Source organism: Macaca nemestrina, chromosome 10 (genome assembly GCF_043159975.1).
Source record: "Macaca nemestrina isolate mMacNem1 chromosome 10, mMacNem.hap1, whole genome shotgun sequence".
In the NCBI taxonomy this organism is placed as follows: Eukaryota; Metazoa; Chordata; class Mammalia; order Primates; family Cercopithecidae; genus Macaca; species Macaca nemestrina.
Window position 1 is genome coordinate 80,060,509 of NC_092134.1, and position 21,019 is coordinate 80,081,527.

Sequence of the window (21,019 nt, forward strand, 5' to 3'; positions counted from 1 at the left end):
TTATGAGATGGAGTCTTGCTCTTGTCGCCTAGGCTGGAATGCAATGGCACAATCTTGGCTCAATGCAACCTCCACCTCCTGGGTTCAAGTGATTCTCCTGCCTCAGTCTCCTGAATAGCTGGGATTACAGGCGCCTGCCACCATGCCTGGCTAATTTTTATACTTTTAGTAGAGACAGGGTTTCGCCATGTTGGTCGGGCTGGTCTCGAACTCCTGACCACAGATGATCTGCCCACCTCGGCCTCCCAAGGTGCTGGGATTACAGGTGCGTGCCACCACGCCAGGCCAGAAAAACTTAGTATTTCTAGGACATAAGTAAAATAGTAAGACTGCCAAGGATAGTAACAAAATCTAGCAACCAATATGTTTAAGATCAAGATATAGACTCACCCAGGCAAGGTGGCTCATGCCTGTAACCCCAGCACTTTGGGAGCCTGAGGCAGACGGATCACCTGCGGTCAGGGGCTCAAGACCAGCCTGGCCAACATGGCGAAACCCTGTCTCTACTAAAAATACAAAAATTAGCCAGGCATGGTGGCAGGCACCTGTAGTACCAGCTACTCAGGGGGCTGAGGCAGGAGAATGGCGTGAACCTGGGAGGTGAAGCTTGTGAACTGAGATCGTACCACTGCACTCCAGCCTGGGTGACAGAGCGAGACTCCGTCTCAACAAAAAAAAAAAAGAAAAAAAAAGAAAAACATCCGGGCGCAGTGGCTCATGCCTGTAATCCCAGCACTTTGGGAGGCCGAGGCGAGTGGATCACGAGGTCAGGAGATCGAGACCATCCTGGCTAACACAGTGAAACCGCGTCTCTACTAAAGATACAAAAAAAATTAGCCGGGTGTGGTGGCAGGTGCCTGTAGTACCAGCTACTTGGGAGGCTGAGGCAGGAGAATGGCAAGAACCCGGGAGGCAGAGCTTGCAATGAGCTGAGATCATGCCACTGCACTCCAGCCTGGGCGACAGAGGGAGACTCCATCTCAAAAAAAAAAAAAAAAAAAATTAGCCCAGTGTGGTGGTGCACACCTATAATCCCAGCTACTCCGGAGGCTGAGACAGGAATTACTTGAACCTGGGAGGTGGAGGTTGCAATGAGCCTAGAGCATACCACTCCAGCCTGAGTGATGGAGCAAGGCTGTCTCAAAAAAACCCAAAAAACAAAAGAAACAAAACAAAGGTACACACTCGAACTCATCACAACTGAATCTAACCCAGTAACTCCACTCCTAAGTATATTACCAAGAGAAATTAAAACATATGTTCACACAAAAACTTATACACAAATATTCATAGCATTATGCATGATAGCTAAAACACAGAAATAACCCAAATGTCCACCAACTGATGAATGAATAAACAAAATGTGGTACATATACACAAATGAAATATTTAGCAATAAAAAAAATAGAGTACTAATACATGCTACAACATGGATGAACCTTGAAAACATTATGCTAAGTGAAAGAAGCCAAGGCCGGGCGCGGTGGCTCAAGCCTGTAATCCCAGCACTTTGGGAGGCCGAGGCGGGCGGATCACGAGGTCAGGAGATCGAGACCATCCTGGCGAACACGGTGAAACCCCGTCTCTACTAAAAATACAAAAAGAAATTAGCCGGGCGTGGTGGCGGGCGCCTGTAGTCCCAGCTACTCCGGAGGCTGAGGCAGGAGAATGGCGTGAACCCGGGAGGCGGAGCTTGCAGTGAGCCGAGATCGCGCCACTGCACTCCAGTCTGGGCGACAGAGAGAGACTTCGTCTCAAAAAAAAAAAAAAAGAAAGAAAGAAGCCAGTCATAAAAGAGCACATACTCTATGATTCTATTTATGTGAAATATCTAGAATAGTCAATTCTATAGAGGTGAAAAGTACATACGTTACTTGGGGCTGGAAGTGAACGTGAGAATGGGGCATGGCTGCCAATGGGCAAGAGGTGTTTCTTTGTTGGGTGATGAAAATGTTCGTAGGTTGTGGTGATGGTTGCACAATCCTGTGAATATACTAAAAATGAGCCAGGACCGGTGACTCACGCCTGTAATCCCAGCACTTCGGGAGGCCCAGGCAGGCGGATCACGAGGTCAGGAGATCGAAACCATCCTGGCCAACGTGACGAAATCCCATCTCTAATAAAAATACAAAAATTAGCCGGGCGTGGTAGTGCACACCTGTAGTCCCAGCTACTCAGGAGGCTAAGGCTCAAAAAAACAAAAAACAGGCCAGGCACGGTGGCTCATGCCTGTAATCGCAGCACTTTGGGAGGCCGAGGCGGGCGGATCACAAGGTCAAGAGATCGAGACCATTCTGGCAAATATGGTGAAACCCCGTTTCTACTAAAAATACAAAAAATTAGCTGAGCGTGGTGGCAGGCGCCTGTAGTCCCAGCTACTCGAGAGGCTGAGGCAGGAGAATGGTGTGAACCCTGGAGGCGGAGGTTGCAGTGAGCCGAGATCGTGCCACTGCACTCCAGCCTGGGCGACAGAGCCAGACTTTGTCTCAAAAAAAAAAAAAAAGAAAAATCAAATATTGGATAAGGATGTTCATCACAGTATTGCTTATAACACTGAAATTTTGGAAACAAATGTACATCAATAAGGTTAAATAAATTCTAGTAATTCTACTACAAATACCCTACGGAATCACCATAAAATCATTTTAAATGATGAAGACTTTACATTTACTTACATATAAAAGATGTTCATAACACACTGGTCAGTGAAAATAGGTTACAAAGCACTGTGGATAGTATGATCATAATTAAGTGCCTATTGACAAAACTACACATAGATAATTGTACAGAAATGTACAAAAAGATGGCTGGAAGGATATTCACCAAATTGTCAACAGTGAATCCATTTGGACAAATTTCAGTAAATTTTACTTTCTCTTATTAATTTTGCATTGTTTGACTATTTTTAATCAATTTTATATAGATAATTGTTACTTATTTTTCCCATCCTCAAAAAAAGTTTGCAAATTTAAGTTCTACAGATCTTTATCAAGTAAATGCTTTGAATTTTCCCATTACCCACACTGAAACTGTAATTTACATCAGCAGTCCTTTGTGCACAACCACTGTTCTCCTTCACATCGTATTTATTCCGTACCCAAATGTTTATGGCAGCAAACACATTTTGTATTATTAAAAAATAAAAATAGGCCGGGCGCGGTGGCTCAAGCCTGTAATCCCAGCACTTTGGGAGGCCGAGACGGGCGGATCACGAGGTCAGGAGATCGAGACCATCCTGGCTAACACGGTGAAACCCTGTCTCTACTAAAAATACAAAAAAACGGCCGGGCGCGGTGGCTCAAGCCTGTAATCCCAGCACTTTGGGAGGCCGAGACGGGCGGATCGCGAGGTCAGGAGATCGAGACCATCCTGGCTAACACGGTGAAACCCCGTCTCTACTAAAAAATACAGAAAACTAGCCGGGCGCGGTGGCGGGCGCCTGTAGTCCCAACTACTCGGGAGGCTGAGGCAGGAGAATGGCGTGAACCCGGGAGGCGGAGCTTGCAGTGAGCTGAGATCTGGCCACTGCACTCCAGCCTGGGCGACAGAGCGAGACTCCGTCTCAAACAAACAAACAAAATAAATAAATAAATAAAAATTTAAAAAATAAAAAGGCCAGGTTTGGTGGCTCATGTCTAATCCCAGTACTTTGGGAGGCCAAGGAGCGTGAATCACTTGAGGTCAAAAGTTTGAGAGCCTGGCCAACATGGTGAAATCCTGTCTCTACTGAAAATACAAAAATTAACTGGGCGTGGTGGTGCACATCTGTAATCCCAGCTACTCAGGAGGCTGAGGCAGGAGAATCGCTTGAACTCTGGAGGCAGAGGTTGCAATGAGCCAAGATCATGCCACTGCACTTGAGCCTGGGAGATAGAGGAAGACTCTGTCTCAAACCAAAAAACAAAAACAAAAACAGAGGTGGTTCCTGCCCTATAGGCAGTTAAGATCTAAAACACTGACATATCTGAAGTGGTTCAAGAGGTACAAAGAATAGTTAATACACATGAACTTAATTTGTTCATATGTATTTGTATATCTATAAATCTACATCACAATAAATTCAGTAGTTATAATCATCCTACTTCTAAAAGCAGAAGTCAAGAAATTCCACTAAATTAACAGTCAGTTCAGACCAAGATAGTTTAATTTTCTTTCATTTTAAACTAGAAGATTAAAGTAAGGAAGTTCATCTACACACACAACCATATCATTGATAAAACCAAAGGTTCAGTAGCAATGTTAAAAAGTGTTAACAAAGGGTGCTTTTATGGGCTTTACCAGTATTTGTAACGTATTGCTTCATGAACTTGGATACAGGTAAAAGATCATCTATGGTCGGGTGCAGTGGCTCACGCCTGTAATCCCAGCACTTTGGGAGGCCGAGGCGGACGATCACCTGAGGTCAGGGGTTTGAGACCAGCCGGGCCAACATGGTGAAACCCTGTCTCTACTGAAAATATAAAAATTACCTGCGCATGTTGGCAGGCGCCTGTAATCCCAGCTATTCAGGAGGCAGAGGTTGCAGTGAGCCGAGATCACGCCGCCACATGCCACTGCACTCCAGCCTGGGAGAAGAGCAAGACTCCATCTCAAAAAAAAAAAAAGAAGAGTCGCTTGAACCCAGGAGGTGGAGGTTGCAGTGAGCCAAGATTGCACCACTGCATTCCAGCCTGGGTAAGAGAGCGGGACTCCATCTCAAAAAAAGAAAAAAGAAAAAAAAAAAAAAGATTACTATATTATCGTATATATTGCTTAGATTTCTTGAATTACTTCATAAACATTTTTGAAGTGTTGGGGTTTTTGAGGTGAGGATGAGATGGGTGACAGGAATTAGCTGACAGTAAGAAAAGTAAAACAGTGCTTTTAATAAAACCAGAGTCTAAGGCCAGGCACAGTGGCTCACATTTGTAATCTCAGCATTCTGGGAGGCTGAGGCGAGTGGATCACTTGAGGTCAGGAGTTTGAGATCTTCCTGGCCAAAAAAGTGAAATCCCGTCTCTACTAAAATACAAAAATTAGCTGGGCGTGGTGGCAGGCGCCTGTACTCTCAGTTACTTGGGAAGCTGAGGCAGGAGAATTGCTTGAACTCAGGAAGTGGAGGTCGCAGTGAGCCGAGATTGCACCACTGCACTCTAACTTGGGCGACAGAGCAAGACTCCCTCTCAAAACAAAAAACAAAACGGGGTCTAGAAAGGTAGGGAAAAAAAATGTTTTTTTTAATTTATAGAAAACAGAACAACTCTCAAGAAAACAGGAGAGGCCGGGTGTGGTGGCTCACAACTGTAATCCCAACACTTTGAGAGACTAAGGTTGGAGGATCACTTGAGCCCAGGAGTTTGAGGCTGCAGTGAGCCATGTACACACTCTTAAAAAAAATGTATTTTAATAAATAATCTAATAACATCTAACACAGTACCCACAAGACTATAATATAAATCAAAATATTTATGGCCCTATTACTTCATACATTTGTCTGCAACTCTCAGGAATAGGTGAGTGAAAACTGGTCTCCTCTGAAGTGCACTAAGTAAAGCTATAGCATAAAAGCAACTGGAGCAGAGGAGCACACTAAGAAGGCAGCAATTGGCCGGGCGCGGTGGCTCAAGCCTGTAATCCCAGCACTTTGGGAGGCCGAGGCGGGCGAATCATGAGGTCACGAGATCGAGACCATCCTGGCTAACATGGTGAAACCCCGTCTCTACTAAAAAAAAAAAAAATACAAAAAAACTAGCCGGGCGTGGTAGCGGGCGCCTGTAGTCCCAGCTACTCGGGAGGCTGAGGCAGGAGAATGGCGTGAACCCGGAAGGCGGAGCTTACAAGTGAGCTGAGAGCCGGCCACTGCACTCCAGCCTGGGTGACAAAGTGAGACTCCGTCTCAAAAAAAAAAAAAAAAAAGAAGGCAGCAATCTTATCTGTTTTTGTTTTTGTTTTTTTGAGACAGAGTCTCGCTCTGTCACCCAAGCTGGAGTACAGTGGCGTGATCTCGGCTCACTGCCAGCTCCGTCTCCCAGGTTCAAGCGTTTCTCTTTCCTCAGTCTCCTGAGTAGCTGGGATTACAGGCGCACACCACCATGCCTGGCTAATTTTTGTATTTTTAGTAGAGATGGGGTTTCACCATGTTGGCCAGGATGGTCTCGATCTCCTGACCTGTGATCCACCCATCTCGGTCTCCCCAAGTGCTGGGATTACAGACTTGAGCCACAGCACACGGCTTTTTTTTTTTTTTTTTTGAGACAAAGTCTGTCACCCAGGCTGGAGTGCAGTGGCGCAATCTTGGCTCACTGCAAGCCCTGCCTCCCAGGTTCACGTCATTCTCCTGCCTCAGCCTCCCAAGTAGCTGGGACTACAGGCACCCACCACCACACTCAGCTAATTTTTTGTATTTTTAGTAGAGACGGGGTTTCACCATGTTAGCCAGATGGTCTCGATCTCCTGATCTTGTGTTCCACCTGCCTCGGCCTCCCAAAGTACTGGGATTAAAGGTGTGAGTCACCACGCCCAGCTTTTTTTTTTTTTTGAGACAGAGTCTTACTGTGTTGCCCAGGCTGGAGTGCAATGGCGCGATCTCGGCTCACTGCAACCTCCACTTCCCAGGTTCAGGTGATTCTCCCGCCTCAGCCTCCGGAGTAGCTGGGACTACAGCCGTGAGCCAGCACACCCAGCTAATATTTGTATTTTTAGTAGAGACAGGGTTTCGCTATGTTAGCCAGGCTGGTCTCGAACTCCTGACCTTGTGATCCGCCGGCCTCAGTCTCCCAAAGTGCAGGGATTATAGATGTGAGCCACCGCGCCCAGCTACACCTGGCTTTCTTTTTTTTTTTTTTTTTTTTTGTAGTTTTAGTAGAGATGGGGTTTCACCGTGTTAGCTAGGATGGTCTTGATCTCCTGACCTTGTGATCTGCCCGCCTCGGCCTCCCAGAGTGCTGGGATTACAGGCGTGAGCCACTGCACCCAGCCTAGCAGCAGCCTTACCTGTTTCAAAGGCTCCAAGAAGCTAGGGCATTGGCACATAATAAATGTTCAATAAATTTTGCTAAATCTGTCTAAGAATGAAGTACCAAAAATTGGAACTCATTTTTACTTTTACACTTTTCTCATTCTTGAGCCTGCTGGGAGTAATTATATTACTAAGTATTCTGGTGTTCAGCAAATGCCTATGTAAATTAACTGAACCATAATATAACTGAATTTCTTAAAGAGCACTTAAGAAAGCTAGATAAGAGGCCGGGCGCGGTGGCTCAAGTCTGTAATCCAAGCACTTTGGGAGGCCGAGACGGGCGGATCACGAGGTCAGGAGATCGAGACCATCCTGGCTAACACGGTGAAACCCCGTCTCTACCAAAAAAATACAAAAAATTAGCCGGGCGAGGTGGCGGGCGCCTGTAGTCCCAGCTACTGGGGAGGCTGAGGCAGGAGAATGGCTTAAACCCGGGAGGCGGAGCTTGCAATGAGCTGAGATCCGGCCACTGCACTCCAGCCTGGGCGACAGAGCGAGACTCCGTCTCAAAAAAAAAAAAAAAAAAAAGAAAGCTAGATAAGAAGCCTTAAAATGTGATAACACCAGATACTCTTTTATGTTTTTTAATATGACAAGACAGAAGATACAAATATTCTTTTGTTTTCTGAGATGGAGTTTTGGTCTATCGCCTAGGCTGGAGTACAGTGGTGTTGTCTCAACTCACTGCAAATTCCACCTCGCAGGTTCAAGCGATTCTCCTGTCTCAGCCTTGGGAGTAGCTGGGATTAAAGGTGCGCACCACCAAGTCCATCTACTTTTGTATTTTCAGTTGAGACGTGGTTTCCTCATGTTGGCCAGGCTGGTCTCGAACTCCTGGTCTCAAGTGATTCACCCACCTCAGCCTCCCAAAGCGCTGGGATTACAGGCGTGAACCACTGCGCCTGGCTAGAAAATACAGATATTCTTTCAAAGGGACACCAAACCAAAGAAACTTGTGCCCATAATCCCAGTTACTGGGGAGGCTGAGTTGGAGGATTGCTTGAGCCCAGGAGTTCAAGACTACTCTAAGCCACATAGAAAGACCTTATCTCCTGCCAGGCGCAGCGGCTCATGCCTGGCTCGACCTTCTTGCTTTCAAAGGCTAATTAAAGGCTGGGCGCGGTGGCTCACACCTGTAAATCCCAGCACTGAGAGACCAAGGCGGGAGGATCACTTGAGGTCAGGAGTTTGAGACTAGCCTGGCCAACATGATGAAACCCCGTCTCTACTAAAAATACAAAAATTAGCTGGGCGTGGTAGCCCACACCTGTAATCCCAGCTATTTGGGAGGCTGAGGCAAGCTAATCGCTTGAACCTGGAAGGTGGATGTTGCAGTGAACCAAGATCGCACCACTGTACTCCAGTCTGGGCAACAAGAGGAAAACTCTTGTCTCAAAATTGAAAAAAAAAAAAGGAAATGCAGTCCGGGTGCGGTGGCTCACTCCTTTAATCCCACCACTTTGGGAAGCTAAAGCTAATAGATCACCTGAGGTCAGGAGTTCGAGACCAGCCTGAAAAACAGGAGACACTCCGTCCTACTAAAAATATAAAATTATCCAGGCGTGCTGGCACACGCCTATAATCCCAGCTACTCGGGAGGCTGAGACAGGAGAATGGCGTAAACCCGGGAGGCAGAGCTTGCAGTGAGCTGAGATCCGGCCACTGCACTCCAGCCTGGGCAACAGAGCGAGACTCCGTCTCAACAACAACAACAACAAAAAGCAAGACTCCATCTCAAAAAAGAGAAAAAATAAGAAAGAAAAGAAAAAAGAAAATTTAAATAGAGATGGGGGTTTCACTACGTTGCCAAGGTTGGTTTTGAACTTCTGGGCTAAACCAGTCTTCATACCTCGACCTCTGAAAGTGTTGGGATTACAGACTTGAGCCACTACCTGTCTAAGTCTTTGTCTTGATCTAGGTATTTTATATTTTAAAACTCCTTCTAAGCCAGGCGCGGTGGCTCACGCCTGTAATCCCAGCACTTTGGGAGGTTGAGACGGGCGGATCACGAGGTCAGGAGTTCAAGACCTGCCTGATCAACACGGTGAAACCCCGTCTCTACTAAAAATACAAAAATTAGCCGGGCATGATGGCAGGCAATTGTAATCCTGACTACTCAGGAGGCTGAGGCAGGAGAATCGCTTGAACCCAGGAGGCAGAGGTTGCAGTGAGCTGAGATGGTGCCACTGCATTCTAGCCTGGGCGACAGAGAGGCTTTGTCTCAAAAACAAACAAAAAAACCTCCTTCTAGCCCAGGCATGGTGGCTCACGCCTGTAAATCCCAGCACTTTGAGAGGCTGAGGTGGGCGGATCACCTTAGGTCAGGAGTTCGAGACCAGCCTGGCCAGCGTGGTGAAACCCCATCTCTACTAAAAATACAAAAAAATTAGCCAGGCGTGGTTGTGGGCACCTGTAATCCCAGCTACTTAGGACGGTGAGGCAGGAGAATTGCTTGAACTCGGGAGGCAGAGGTTGCAGTGAGCTGAGATCGTGCCACTGCACTCCAGCCTCTGTGACAAGAGCATGGCTCCATCTCAAAAAAACAAACAAAAAACTCCTTCTTCCAAGTGGTTAAATTATTTATTTTGTATATAGGTGAGAAGAAGAATTCATAGAAAATTAGATATGCACATCCAAACTTGTCAAACAAGTCATACTGCCCAATTTTCACAAGCCAATCAGAGTCCCAAAAACACTAGAACAAAAGGACAAATCCAAATTACAGCACAGATTTGCAACCAACTCAAAGATACACTTAAAAAGTTTCTACAGAAACGTTTTTCAGGATAGCCATAAAAAAGAATGAAATCATATATTTTGCATCCATGTCTGGATGCAGCTGGAAGCCATTATCGTAAGTGAATAAATGGAGGAACAGAAAACAAAATACCGCATGTTCTCACTTGTAAGTGGGAGCTAAACACTGAGTATTCATGGACATAAAGATGGCAACAACAGACACTGGGGACTACTAGATAGGGGAGGGTTGAGGGTAAGGTTGGAAAAACTAACTGTTGGGTGCTATGCTCACGACCGGATCCGGGGAACGAGATCATCTGTATCCCAAACCTCAGGATCATGTAACAAACAAAATAAAAGTTGAAATTACTTTTAAAAAGGCCAGGCACAGTGGTTCACGTCTGTAATTCCAGCACTTTGGGAGTCTGAGGCTGGTGGATCATGAGGTTAAGAGATTGAGACCATCCTGGCCAACATGGTGAAACCCTGTTCTGCTAAAAATACAAAAATTAGCTGGGCCTGGTGGCGCCTGCGCCTGTAGTCCCAGCTACTCAGGAGGCTGAGGGAGGAGAATCACTTAAACCCAGGAGGCGGAGACTACACTACAGCCTGGCAACAGAGCGAGACTCCATCTCAAAGAAAAAAAAAAGAAAGAAATTACTTTTAAAAAGTTTCTCAGTCTTCTAAGGGAAATAATTCTTACTTAAAGTCTAGCACAGTATTGACAATACAGTCATATCATGGTCTGGGCAAATACATTTTAAAGTAATCCTTTAGCATACCAGGCCCTGTATATTGCTAAATGTTAAAGAAAATGACAATACTGGCCGGGCGCGGTGGCTCAAGCCTGTAATCCCAGTACTTTGGGAGGCCGAGACGGGCGGATCATGAGGTCAGGAGATCGAGACCATCCTGGCTAACAAGGTGAAACCCCATCTCTACTAAAAATACAAAAAATTAGCCGGGCGTGGTGGCAGGCGCCTGTAGTCCCAGCTACTCAGGAGGCTGAGGCAGGAGAATGGCGTGAACCCGGGAGCTGGGGCTTGCAGTGAGCTGAGATCACGCCACTGCACTCCAGCCTGGGCCACAGAGCCAGACTCGGTCTCAAAAAAAAAAAAAAAAAGAAAATGACAATACTATTGTAACACTTTCTGTAGGAAATATGAAAAATAATGTGCTTGTTTTTCAATTAAATAGTAAAACAAAAAAACTCAACTATTATCCACTAATGTTGACAGACACCCAATAAGTAATTTAAAAAGCATTACATAATAAAGTTTTTCTACAGATGTTCATCTTACATTTTAAAACATTTTCAAAGCAAGTAATGAGCAGAACTAAATTATTAGCTGCACGTTTACTTTACAAAATGAAACAAAGGGAAAGGGAGATATAACAGATACTAAACTTTTCTGAAACAGAAGGCACTCTTGTTATTTAATTAAGAACTAAAATGGCCCCATTACACAAGGCAACGTGATTTAACAATGACGTCATTCATAAAGAGAAAGCCACTGGAATGAATAAATAGGAGCCATGGAAAAGGTCTGAAGACTGTCTTCTCATATTCCACTGATTTTCAAATCAATCAAAGCACTTAGATTTTTTTTTTTTTTTTTTGAGACGGAATTTAGCTTTATTGCCCAGGCTGGAGTGCAGTGGTGCGATCTCAGCTCACGGCAACCTCCGCCTCCCAGGTTCAAGAAATTCTCCTGCCTCAGCCTCCCGACTAGCTGGGACTACAGGCGCATACTGACATGCCCGGCTAATTTTTTGTATTTTAGTAGAGACGGGGTTTCACCGTGTTGCCCAAGCTGGTCACGAACTCCTGAGCTCAGACAATTCGCCTGCCTTGGACTCCAAAATTGCTGGGATTATAAGCGTGAGCCACCTCGCCCGGCCCCCTCAAAGCACTTAGATTTTAAATGAGATCTTTCCTACTTAAACTGAAATAACCATTTAAAAAGCACCAAACGGGCCGGGCGCGGTGGCTCAAGCCTGTAATCCCAGCACTTTGGGAGGCCGAGACGGGCGGATCACGAGGTCAGGAGATCGAGACCATCCTGGCTAACACGGTAAACCCCGTCTCTACTAAGAAATACAAAAAACTAGCCGGGCGAGGTGGCGGGCGCCTGTAGTCCCAGCTACTGGGGAGGCTGAGGCCGGAGAATGGCGTGAACCCGGGAGGCGGAGCTTGCAGTGAGCTGAGATCCGGCCACTGCACTCCAGCCTGGGCTACAGAGAGAGACTCCGTCTCAAAAAAAAAAAAAAAAAAAAAGCACCAAACACCCTAAGAACCAAGTATATCTTTCTGTGCTGATATCTGTAGAAAATAAAATTTTTGGCCGTGCGCGGTGGCTCACGCCTGTAATCCCAGCACATTGGGAGGCCGAGGCGGGCAGATCACAAGGTCAGGAAATCGAGACCATCCTGGCGAACACGGTGAAACCCCGTCTCTACTAAAAATACAAAAAATTAGTCGGGCGTGGTGGAGGGCGCCTGTAGTCCCAGCTGCTCGGGAGGCGGAGGCAGGAGAATGGCGTGAGCCGGTAGGCGGAGGTTGCAGTGAGCCAAGATCGCGCCACTGCACTCCAGCCTGGGCGACAGAGCGAGACTCCGTCTCAAAGAAAAACAAAAAAAAAAAAGAAAAAAAAAGAAAGAAAGAAAGAAAATAAAATTTTTAAATTAAAAAGAGAAACAAGTATAATACTAGGTAAAGACAAAAATACAGAAACATTCAATATTATATTTGACAAAATATCTTAAAATAGAAAATTATCTCATATGACCTTTTGCACAAAAATGATAACTGGTAAGACATTTAAATCATCTAAACCTACTTTTCATTAATGTCCAAATTTACTGGTCTAAAACACAACTTTTTAACAAATGAGATCTCAGCAGTCTGACCCCAAGTTTAGTAACACCCTTGGCAAACCAACCCTGGTATCACATTCAACTTAACTTCTAAGAGAAGACATTTTCCTGACCCCAATAAAACCCAGCAGATGTGAAATCGTTATTTTTAGTACCTGAAATTTGGTTCGTGAGTGAATTATACCCATCAAGGAAATATGTTCTATTCTCCTGCCAAAGCCCAGTCCTGCACACTTTATTAGACAGAACTCACAAGTAGTCATCCAAACTTAATCTTTAGAAGTCAACTCCCCCTCAACCTGTGGCAAGAGTTTCAGGATTCAGCAGTGGCTAAGAAAAACATCTGAGGCTTTAAATAAAAAATAAAATAAAATAGGCCGGGCATGGTGGCTCACGCCTGTAATCTCAGCACTTTGGGAGGTTGAGGTGGGTGGATCACTTGAGGTCAGGAGTTCAAGACCAGCCTAACCAATGTGGTGAAACCCTGTCTCTACTAAAAATACAAAAATTAGCCAGGCGTGGTGGCACATGTCTGTAATCCCAGCTACTCGGGAGGCTGAGGCAGGAGAACTGCATGAACCCAGGAGATGGAGGCTACAGTGAGCCAAGACCACACCACTGCACTCCAACCTGGGTGACAAAGCAAGACTCCATCTTAAAATAAATAAATAAATTAAATAAAATAAAACAAAGCTCTGGGAGAATATGACTACAAAATGAAAGGAAAAGCTGCTGATAAAGAAAGAGGGGTGTCAAGAAAAAAAAAAAGCTCATACCTGTAATCCCAGCATTTTGGGAGGCCAGGAGATCAAGACCATCCTGGCCAACATGGGGAAACCCAGTCTCTACTAAAAATACAAAAATCAGCAGCTGGGCACAGAGGCTCACGCCTATAATCCCAGCACTTTGGGAGGCCGAGGCAGGCAGATCACCTGAGGTCAGGAGTTCAAGACCAGCCTGGCCAACATGGTACAACTCTACTAAAAATACAAAAATTAGCCAGGTGTGGTGGTGAGCGTTACTCGGGAGGCTGAGGCAGGAGAATCGCTTGAACCCAGGAGGCAGAGGTTGCAGTGAGCTGAGACCACGCCATGGGACTCCACCCTGGGCAATAAGAACAAAACTCCGTCTCCAAAAAAAAAAAAAAAAGAAAAAAATCATTAAAAAAATAATAATAGGCCGGGCGCGGTGGCTCAAGCCTGTAATCCCAGCACTTTGGGAGGCCGAGACGGGCGGATCACGAGGTCAGGAGATCGAGACCATCCTGGCTAACACGGTGAAACCCTGTCTCTACTAAAAAATACAAAAAAACTAGCCGGGTGAGGTGGCGGGCGCCTGTAGTCCCAGCTACTCAGGAGGCTGAGGCAGGAGAATGGCGTGAACCCGGGAGGCGGAGCTTGCAGTGAGCTGAGATCCGGCCACAGCACTCCAGCCTGGGTGACAGAGCAAGACTCCGTCTCAAAAAAAAAAAAAAAAAAAAAAAAATAATAATAATAATAAATGTAAACAGACTAAGTAAACACCATGGAAGCTGCAATCTCCCACAGTCATGTAATATATCTCATTTTGTACAGTGATATATACACATATCATATAACATTTCACATCCAATGTTCTTTCTACATCATACCATTAAGAAGTTGAACATATTGCAAAAAGGTTAAATTTTACAGTAAAATAACTATCAGAGAAGGGGGTAAAATGAGACACTTTTTTTTTTTTTTTTTTTTTTTTTTTTGCCAGGGACTCACCCTACCGCCCAAGCTGGAGTGCTGTGGCCTGATCATGGCTCACTGTGTCCACAATGTCCCGGGCTCAGGCGATCCTCCTACCTCAGCCTCCCAAGTAGCTGGGACTATAGGTGTGTGCTACCATGCTCAGGTAATTTTCGTATCTTTTGTAGAGATGGGGGAATCCCTATGTTGCCCAGGCTGGTCTTGAACTCCTGGGCTCAAAAGATCTGCCCGCCTTGGCCTTCCAAAATGCTGGGATTACAGGCATGAGCCACCATGCCTGGCCAAAACAAGATACTTTATAGCAGGAAGGCAAAAGCTGAAAAAGCAGTGAGCTTCTGGGAAGTAATTTTTTTATCTTTCATGAAGGATAACGTCGTATAAACTAAAGGGGAAATACTACACAATTATTATTAGCCAGAAAGGAGGAAATTTGGATCTTCAAAAACCCCTATTAATGAAGCGAACAATCTCAGCTCTCACAAAACAGCCTGTCAATGCCTCATTATCTCATTAGTGAATGTCAAGCTCCTGTTACCTTACAGAAACACATGCATTTTCTTCAGCTCAAAGACCATCAGTAACTAGGTAGCACTAGCCTATGACATATTAAATGGTAGACTTCCCCAGAGCATGATTTATCTATGAGAACGCATCACATCTTTTCTCTAAAGCCTAAGTTATAAGCCTTTAAGAATTGCAAGGATCCAAATTATTAACAGGAATAATCCATTTTGCTTTGAAGAAAAGCAAAACTGGGTACTTCAATCTAAGAGCAAATAGAAAACAAACATGAGGCCCGGCGCAGTGGCTCACGCCTGTAATTCCAGCACTTTGGGAGGCCGAGGTGGGCAGATCATGAGGTCAGGAGATCGAGACCATCCTGGCGAACACAGTGAAATCCCGTGTCTACTAAAAATACAAAAAATTAGCCAGGCATGGTGGTGCGCACCTGTAGTCCCAGCTACTTGGAGGCTGAGGCAGGAGAATGGCGTGAACCCAGGAGGCGGAGCTTGCAGTGAGCCGAGATTGCACCACCGCACTCCAGCCTGGGCAACAAAGCCAGACTCCGTCTCAAAAAAAAAAAAAAAAAAAAAAAAAGAAGAAAACAAACATGATGGTGTAGGTTGCCCAGAAGTGTCTAATTTTCTATGCTGTAGAGCTCAGTTTTTATAAAACTTTTCCCATTTCTACTCCCATAAATGTTTAGTTTATAAAACACCTGTCAGTTCTAGAGCATTAAATCGTAAAGCAAAAACATCTTTTCGAACACATTTTTAACAATCTAAAGAATTTTTCAAGTCCCTAGTTAAAACAGGTTACACCCTAGACTAGTAGAACTAGCCCCAGCTCTGTCTGTTATCTCATTAAGTGATTCTCTGTACCTCAATTTCCTCGTCTAGAAAATAAGGCAGTTGTACTGGATAAATTCAGTCCCTTCCAGCTCTAACCTTCAATTCTAAGATTTCAATTAACTAAGAAAATTACTGTCTTTTTAAAGCTCAACACGTAGTATTTTTTTTTTTTTTTTTTTTTTTTTTTGAGACGGAGTCTCGCTCTGTCGCCCAGGCTGGAGTGCAGTGGCCGGATCTCAGCTCACTGCAAGCTCCGCCTCCCGGGTTTACGCCATTCTCCTCCCTCAGTCTCCCGAGTAGCTGGGACTACAGGCGCCCGCCACCTCGCCCGGCTAGTTTTTGTATTTTTTAGTAGAGACGGGGTTTCACCATGTTAGCCAGGATGGTCTCGATCTTTTGACCTCGTGATCCGCCCGTCTCGGCCTCCCAAAGTGCTGGGATTACAGGCTTGAGCCACCGCACCCGGCCAACACGTAGTATTTCTAAACTCACCACAGAAATGTAAGAAAATCAGGGAACTCAAGCAGACTTTCCCCCCAGATTTACCAAAACTGCAAGAGGCAGGAAATATGGTTGCCTATTTGTTACCCTCACTTATGTAAGAATCAGTCTAAATGGAATGAGAACTTGGTAACAAAAGTAAACAATTTATAAACCCACATATATATGCCAAAAGAACTAGAAGTGGCCAGGTGCGGTGGCTCACGCCTGTAATCCCAGCACTTTGGGAAGCCAAGGCAGGTGGATCACGAAGTCAGGAGTTCGGGACCAGCCTGGCCAACATGATGAAACCCCACCTCTACTAAAAAAAATACAAAAAATTAGTAGGCATGGTGGCGTGCGCCTGTAACCCCAGCTACTCGGGAGGCTGAGGCAGGAGAATTGCTTGAACCCGGGAGGCAGAGGTTGCAGTGAGCCAAGATCATACCACTGCACTCCAGCCTGGGAGACAGGCAAGACTCAATCCCAAAAAAGAAAACGAAAAAAAAAAAAAAAAGAAAGAACTAGAAGTTGCGTGATATTATTTGGTGACATTGAACTATTTTCCATATTTGTATAACTGTGCCAGAATATAAAAATGTGTGTATATCCTTTTACTGTGCTTTATTAAAGATCAGCTCCATACAACGGAATTTAAAATGTTACAGTCAGGCAGGTCGTGGTGGCTCACACCTATAATCCCAGCACTTTGGGAGGCCGAGGCGGGCAGATCACTTGAGGTCAGGAGTTCAAGACCAGACTGGCCAACACAGTGAAACCCCGTCTCTACTAAACATACAAAAATTAGGCAGGCATGGTGGCTCGCGCCTGTAATCCCAGCTACTTGGGAGGCTGAGGCAGCAGAATCACTGGAACCCAGGACGGGGAGGTTGCAGTGAGCAGAGATTGCACCACTCCACTACAGCCTGGGCAACAGAGCAAGACTCAGTCTCAAAAACGAAAAAAAAAAAAAGACACGGTCTACATAGACTTACACCTGCTTACTGTTTTAATTTCAAATTAATAGTGAAACATTTAGTTCAAAATGAAAGACCCTGAACACCATGGTCAACCGATTCAATATTCTTCCCAGATTATTTTTCCCTTCAATGCTCTCCTCATTCCTAACTCTTCTCAATCCCACATCCCCCACTCCATTCCAGACCCCAACTTACCCCACTCCCTTTCTCTCTCCTCCCTTCCTAACCATACACAGTACTTTCAAAGCAGACTAGGAAGTTAGACTGCTACCTAAGAAATACCAGAATCACCTAGGACACTCATATGTTAGTGTGAAGGGAAGCTATGGGATTTTGTTTTTAAGATAACTAGGAGTTAAAAAAAATTCAACCCTGATTAACCAGCATGCTCAGTGTGGGATATTCTGGTTAATACTAACCAGGGAACTTATTTTGTTGAAAAGCAACCCATTAGATCATTTTCCCTTCAATTAGGAGTTACAGTTCACAAGAAATATCTGATGATAATCTGTGTTCTACAAACGGGCAAAATTCATAATCAATTTTTTTTTTTTTTTTTTGGAGATGGAGTCTTGCTCTGTCGCTCAGGCTGGAGTGCAGTGGCACGATCTTGGCTTACTGCAACCTCTGCCTCCCAGGTTCGAGAGATTCTCCTGCCTCAGCCTCCCGAGTAGCTGGGACTACAGGTTTGTGCCACCACGTCTGGCTAATTTTTGTATTTTTAGTAGAGACGGGGTTCACCATATTGGTCAGGCTGGTCTTGAACTCCTGACTTCATGATCCGTCCACCTCGGCCTCCCAAAGTGCTGGGACTATAGGCATGAGCCACCGCACCCAGCTCATAATCAAATTTTTTATTTTTATTTTCTGAGACAGGGTCTTGCTCTGTCAACCAGGCTGGAGTGCAATGATGTGATTTCAGCTCACTGTAGCCTCTGCCTCCCAGGTTCAAGTAATTCTTGGCCTCAGCTTCCTGAGTGGCTGGGACTACAGGTGCGCATCACCATGCCCGGCTAATTGTTTGTATTTTTAGTAGAGAAGGGGTTTTGCCATGTTGGCCATGCTGATCATGAACTCCTGACCTCAGGTGATCGACCCATCTCGGCCTCCCAAAATGCTGGGATTACAGGCATGAGCCACCGTGCTCAGCCGCCCGACTACATTTTGGATTTTTTTTTTTCAGAGTCTCACTCTGTAGCCCAGGCTGGAGTGCAGTGGTGCAATTTTGGCTCACTGCAACCTCTGCCTCCCAGATTCAAGCGATTCTCATGCCTTAGCCTCCCGAGTAGCTGGGACCATAGGCATGTACCACCATGCCTGGCCAATTTTTGTATTTTTTGTTGGACAGGGTTTCGCCATGTTGCCCAGTCTGGTCTTGAACTCCTGAACTCTACCCATCCACCTGCCTCGTCTTCCCAAAGTGCCTGAATTACAGGAGTGAGCCACCGTGCCCGGCCCATAATCAATTTTTATCCTATGGAGGAGTTGGCCTACAGGCCAAAGAAGGCCTTAGAGCTAAAAATGGTTTTACATTTTTAAAAGGGTGCGGAAAAAAACATACAAAAAAGAAAATGTGGCTAGGCGCAGGGGCTCATACCTGTAATCCCAGCACTTTGGGAGGCTGAGGCAGGTGGATCACCTGAGGTCAGGAGTTTGAGACCAGCCTGGCCAACACAGCAAAACCTCGTCTCTACTACAAATACAAAAATTAGCTGGGCATGGTGGCGTTTGTCTGCAATCCCAGCTACTCAAGAAGCTGAGGCAGGAGAATCGCTTGAACCCGAGAGGCAGAGGTTGCAGTGAGCCGAGACTGCATCACTGCACTCCAGCCTGGGTAACAGAGCAAGCCTCTATCTCAAAAAAAAAAAAGAAAAAGAAAACAGAAAAGAAAACGTGACCACATGAGGCCCACAAAGCCTAAAATATTTACTATCTGGCCCTTTACAGAAAAAGTTTGTCAACCCTTATTCTGCAGCACCAAAAACACTGAGTAGTACACAGACTCCAAAATATTGCCCAGAAGTGCTCCTTTCTCATCAAACTAACTGGAGAAGTTTCCTTTACTTCAGTTCCAAATTACTTAAACAGAATCTCTATTTCTCAAATTTATTTGCCTATATGACTAGCCCTCAAGAAAGTGTTATCTCAAAAAGCTCTATTCCCTTATTTAGACTCAAGTTTCAGCTAAGATGCTAGGGTTGGTTCCCAATAAATGCAAAAGATCAGAAAGCTTACCTGGGGCATTTGCTATAGCCAACGGCAGGCCTTGAATTGGGTGCACCTGGATTCCTGAAGTACCCAATGCACTGAGGTTAATGGTCTGGAGGCCTGGCATGGAGGAGAGTTGAGCAGCATTCACAGTGACTGTGCCAGCAGGAATGGAAGCAGCTGAGGCAATGGGTGTAAGAGTGGTGCTGCTGCTGCTGGTCTGTCCCAAAGAAACACCCTGCATTGGGGCTAAGGTGATTGTCTGGGCTTGTGGGTTCTGAACTTGGAGGTTCTGCAGCTGTAGAGTCTGCCAACTGACCTGTCCGTTGGGCCCCACTGTTGGTGTCCGGATGATGATGGGACCAGAGTTTGGAACAGCCTGAAGCTGGAGGTTCTGGAGGGTTTCTTGGGAGATAGCTTGAGTTGTAAAGGTCTGCCCTGACAATGGTGCTGCTTGGAGGGCCTGGAGGGCCTGTCCCCCTTGAACTAGCTGAGGCTGGATAAGAATTTGTTGCTGCTGTGTCTGCTGGTTTTGCTCTCCTTCTTTTTGCTGACCTGCTTGCAGTGAGCCTCCAGATGTCTGGTTTTGCTGGATGTTCAGAGCATCAGACCCCTGTAGCCCACTGACCCTCTGGGGTGTCTGGCCTTGAGAGTTGGTCCCTGATGATCCACTGGTAGTAAAGTTCATAATTCCCATGTTGCTGGTGGTAGTAGTAGTTGAGTAGCTATTGGCATTGGTAAAAAAGGAGCTGGAACTGGCTTGTGATGACACCAAGCTGGCAGAACTGATGGTAGTCCCTGAGGTGACAGGCTGTGAGCCGCTCTCCTGGGACCCAGAGCTGCTGATGGTGACTGCCTGAGAGCTGGGAGTCAAGGTAGCTGCAGAAACGCTGTTGACAGGTAGCAAGGTGATGTTCCCATTCAGGGCCACTGGTACATTGGTCACATACTGAGTCTGTCCTGAGAGTACATTATTAGCCAGGCCTTGGAGGGGGACAGCCTGCTGGAGTAGATTTGGCATAGCAGCAATGATGTTGCCTCCACTTCCTCGATTTGTGATAATCTGTTGGTTTGCACCTGGTATGATCTGTATTTGACCAGAACCATCCTGCTGCACTTGGGCCCCAGTGGCAGCAAACTGCAGCTGTTGCCCATCAACGGTCTGGAACTGTGGGATTACTTGATACTGAATATTAGGCATCACTCCAGGTAGTCCTGTCAGAACTTGCTGGTTCTGTAAGTTGGGAGTGGCAGCCACAACATACTGCCCACCAGAGACTGTGCGATTCTTGGAAGACTCACTGCCATTGCTGCCATTGGTACTGCTGCCACTCTGTTCCTTTGAGGTAGGGGTAGCCCCAGAGGAGGAAGAGATGATCTGCCAGCCATTGGCACCCTGTGAAAGTTGTGTGGCTGTGAGGTCAAGCTCACCTGTTCCCCCTGACTGACTCGGGCCCTGGGAGTTGTTGCTGTTCTCATTGGGTGACTCAATTCTGCTGCAAGTTGCTGCCAGCAGAGCCAAAGGGGATGGCTGGGACTCCTGGCCAAAAATAAGGGAGAGGAAAGGAGTTAGTGACACCCAGCTGCCAGCCTAGGGGGCAGTATACAACAAATAAACAGCAACGTAGTGCAGACAAGGAGCAAAAAACA

General features: G+C 45.8%; 1 protein-coding gene across 4 annotated transcripts in view; it reads right to left on the reverse strand.

Moving 5' to 3' along the window:
* LOC105474275 (Sp1 transcription factor) overlaps positions 1-21,019 on the reverse strand; it is a 36,944-nt gene that overhangs the window by 14,117 nt on the left and 1,808 nt on the right. For 2 of the 4 annotated variants that reach the window (XM_011728820.2, XM_071071658.1), the window contains exon 3: positions 19,397-20,765. In XM_011728820.2, coding sequence (XP_011727122.1) covers positions 19,397-20,765 — 1,369 coding nt within the window. Of the gene's footprint in view, positions 1-19,396; positions 20,910-21,019 lie in introns of all 4 variants that reach the window. The other 2 variants (XM_011728819.3, XM_071071657.1) reach the window with 1 other exon arrangement.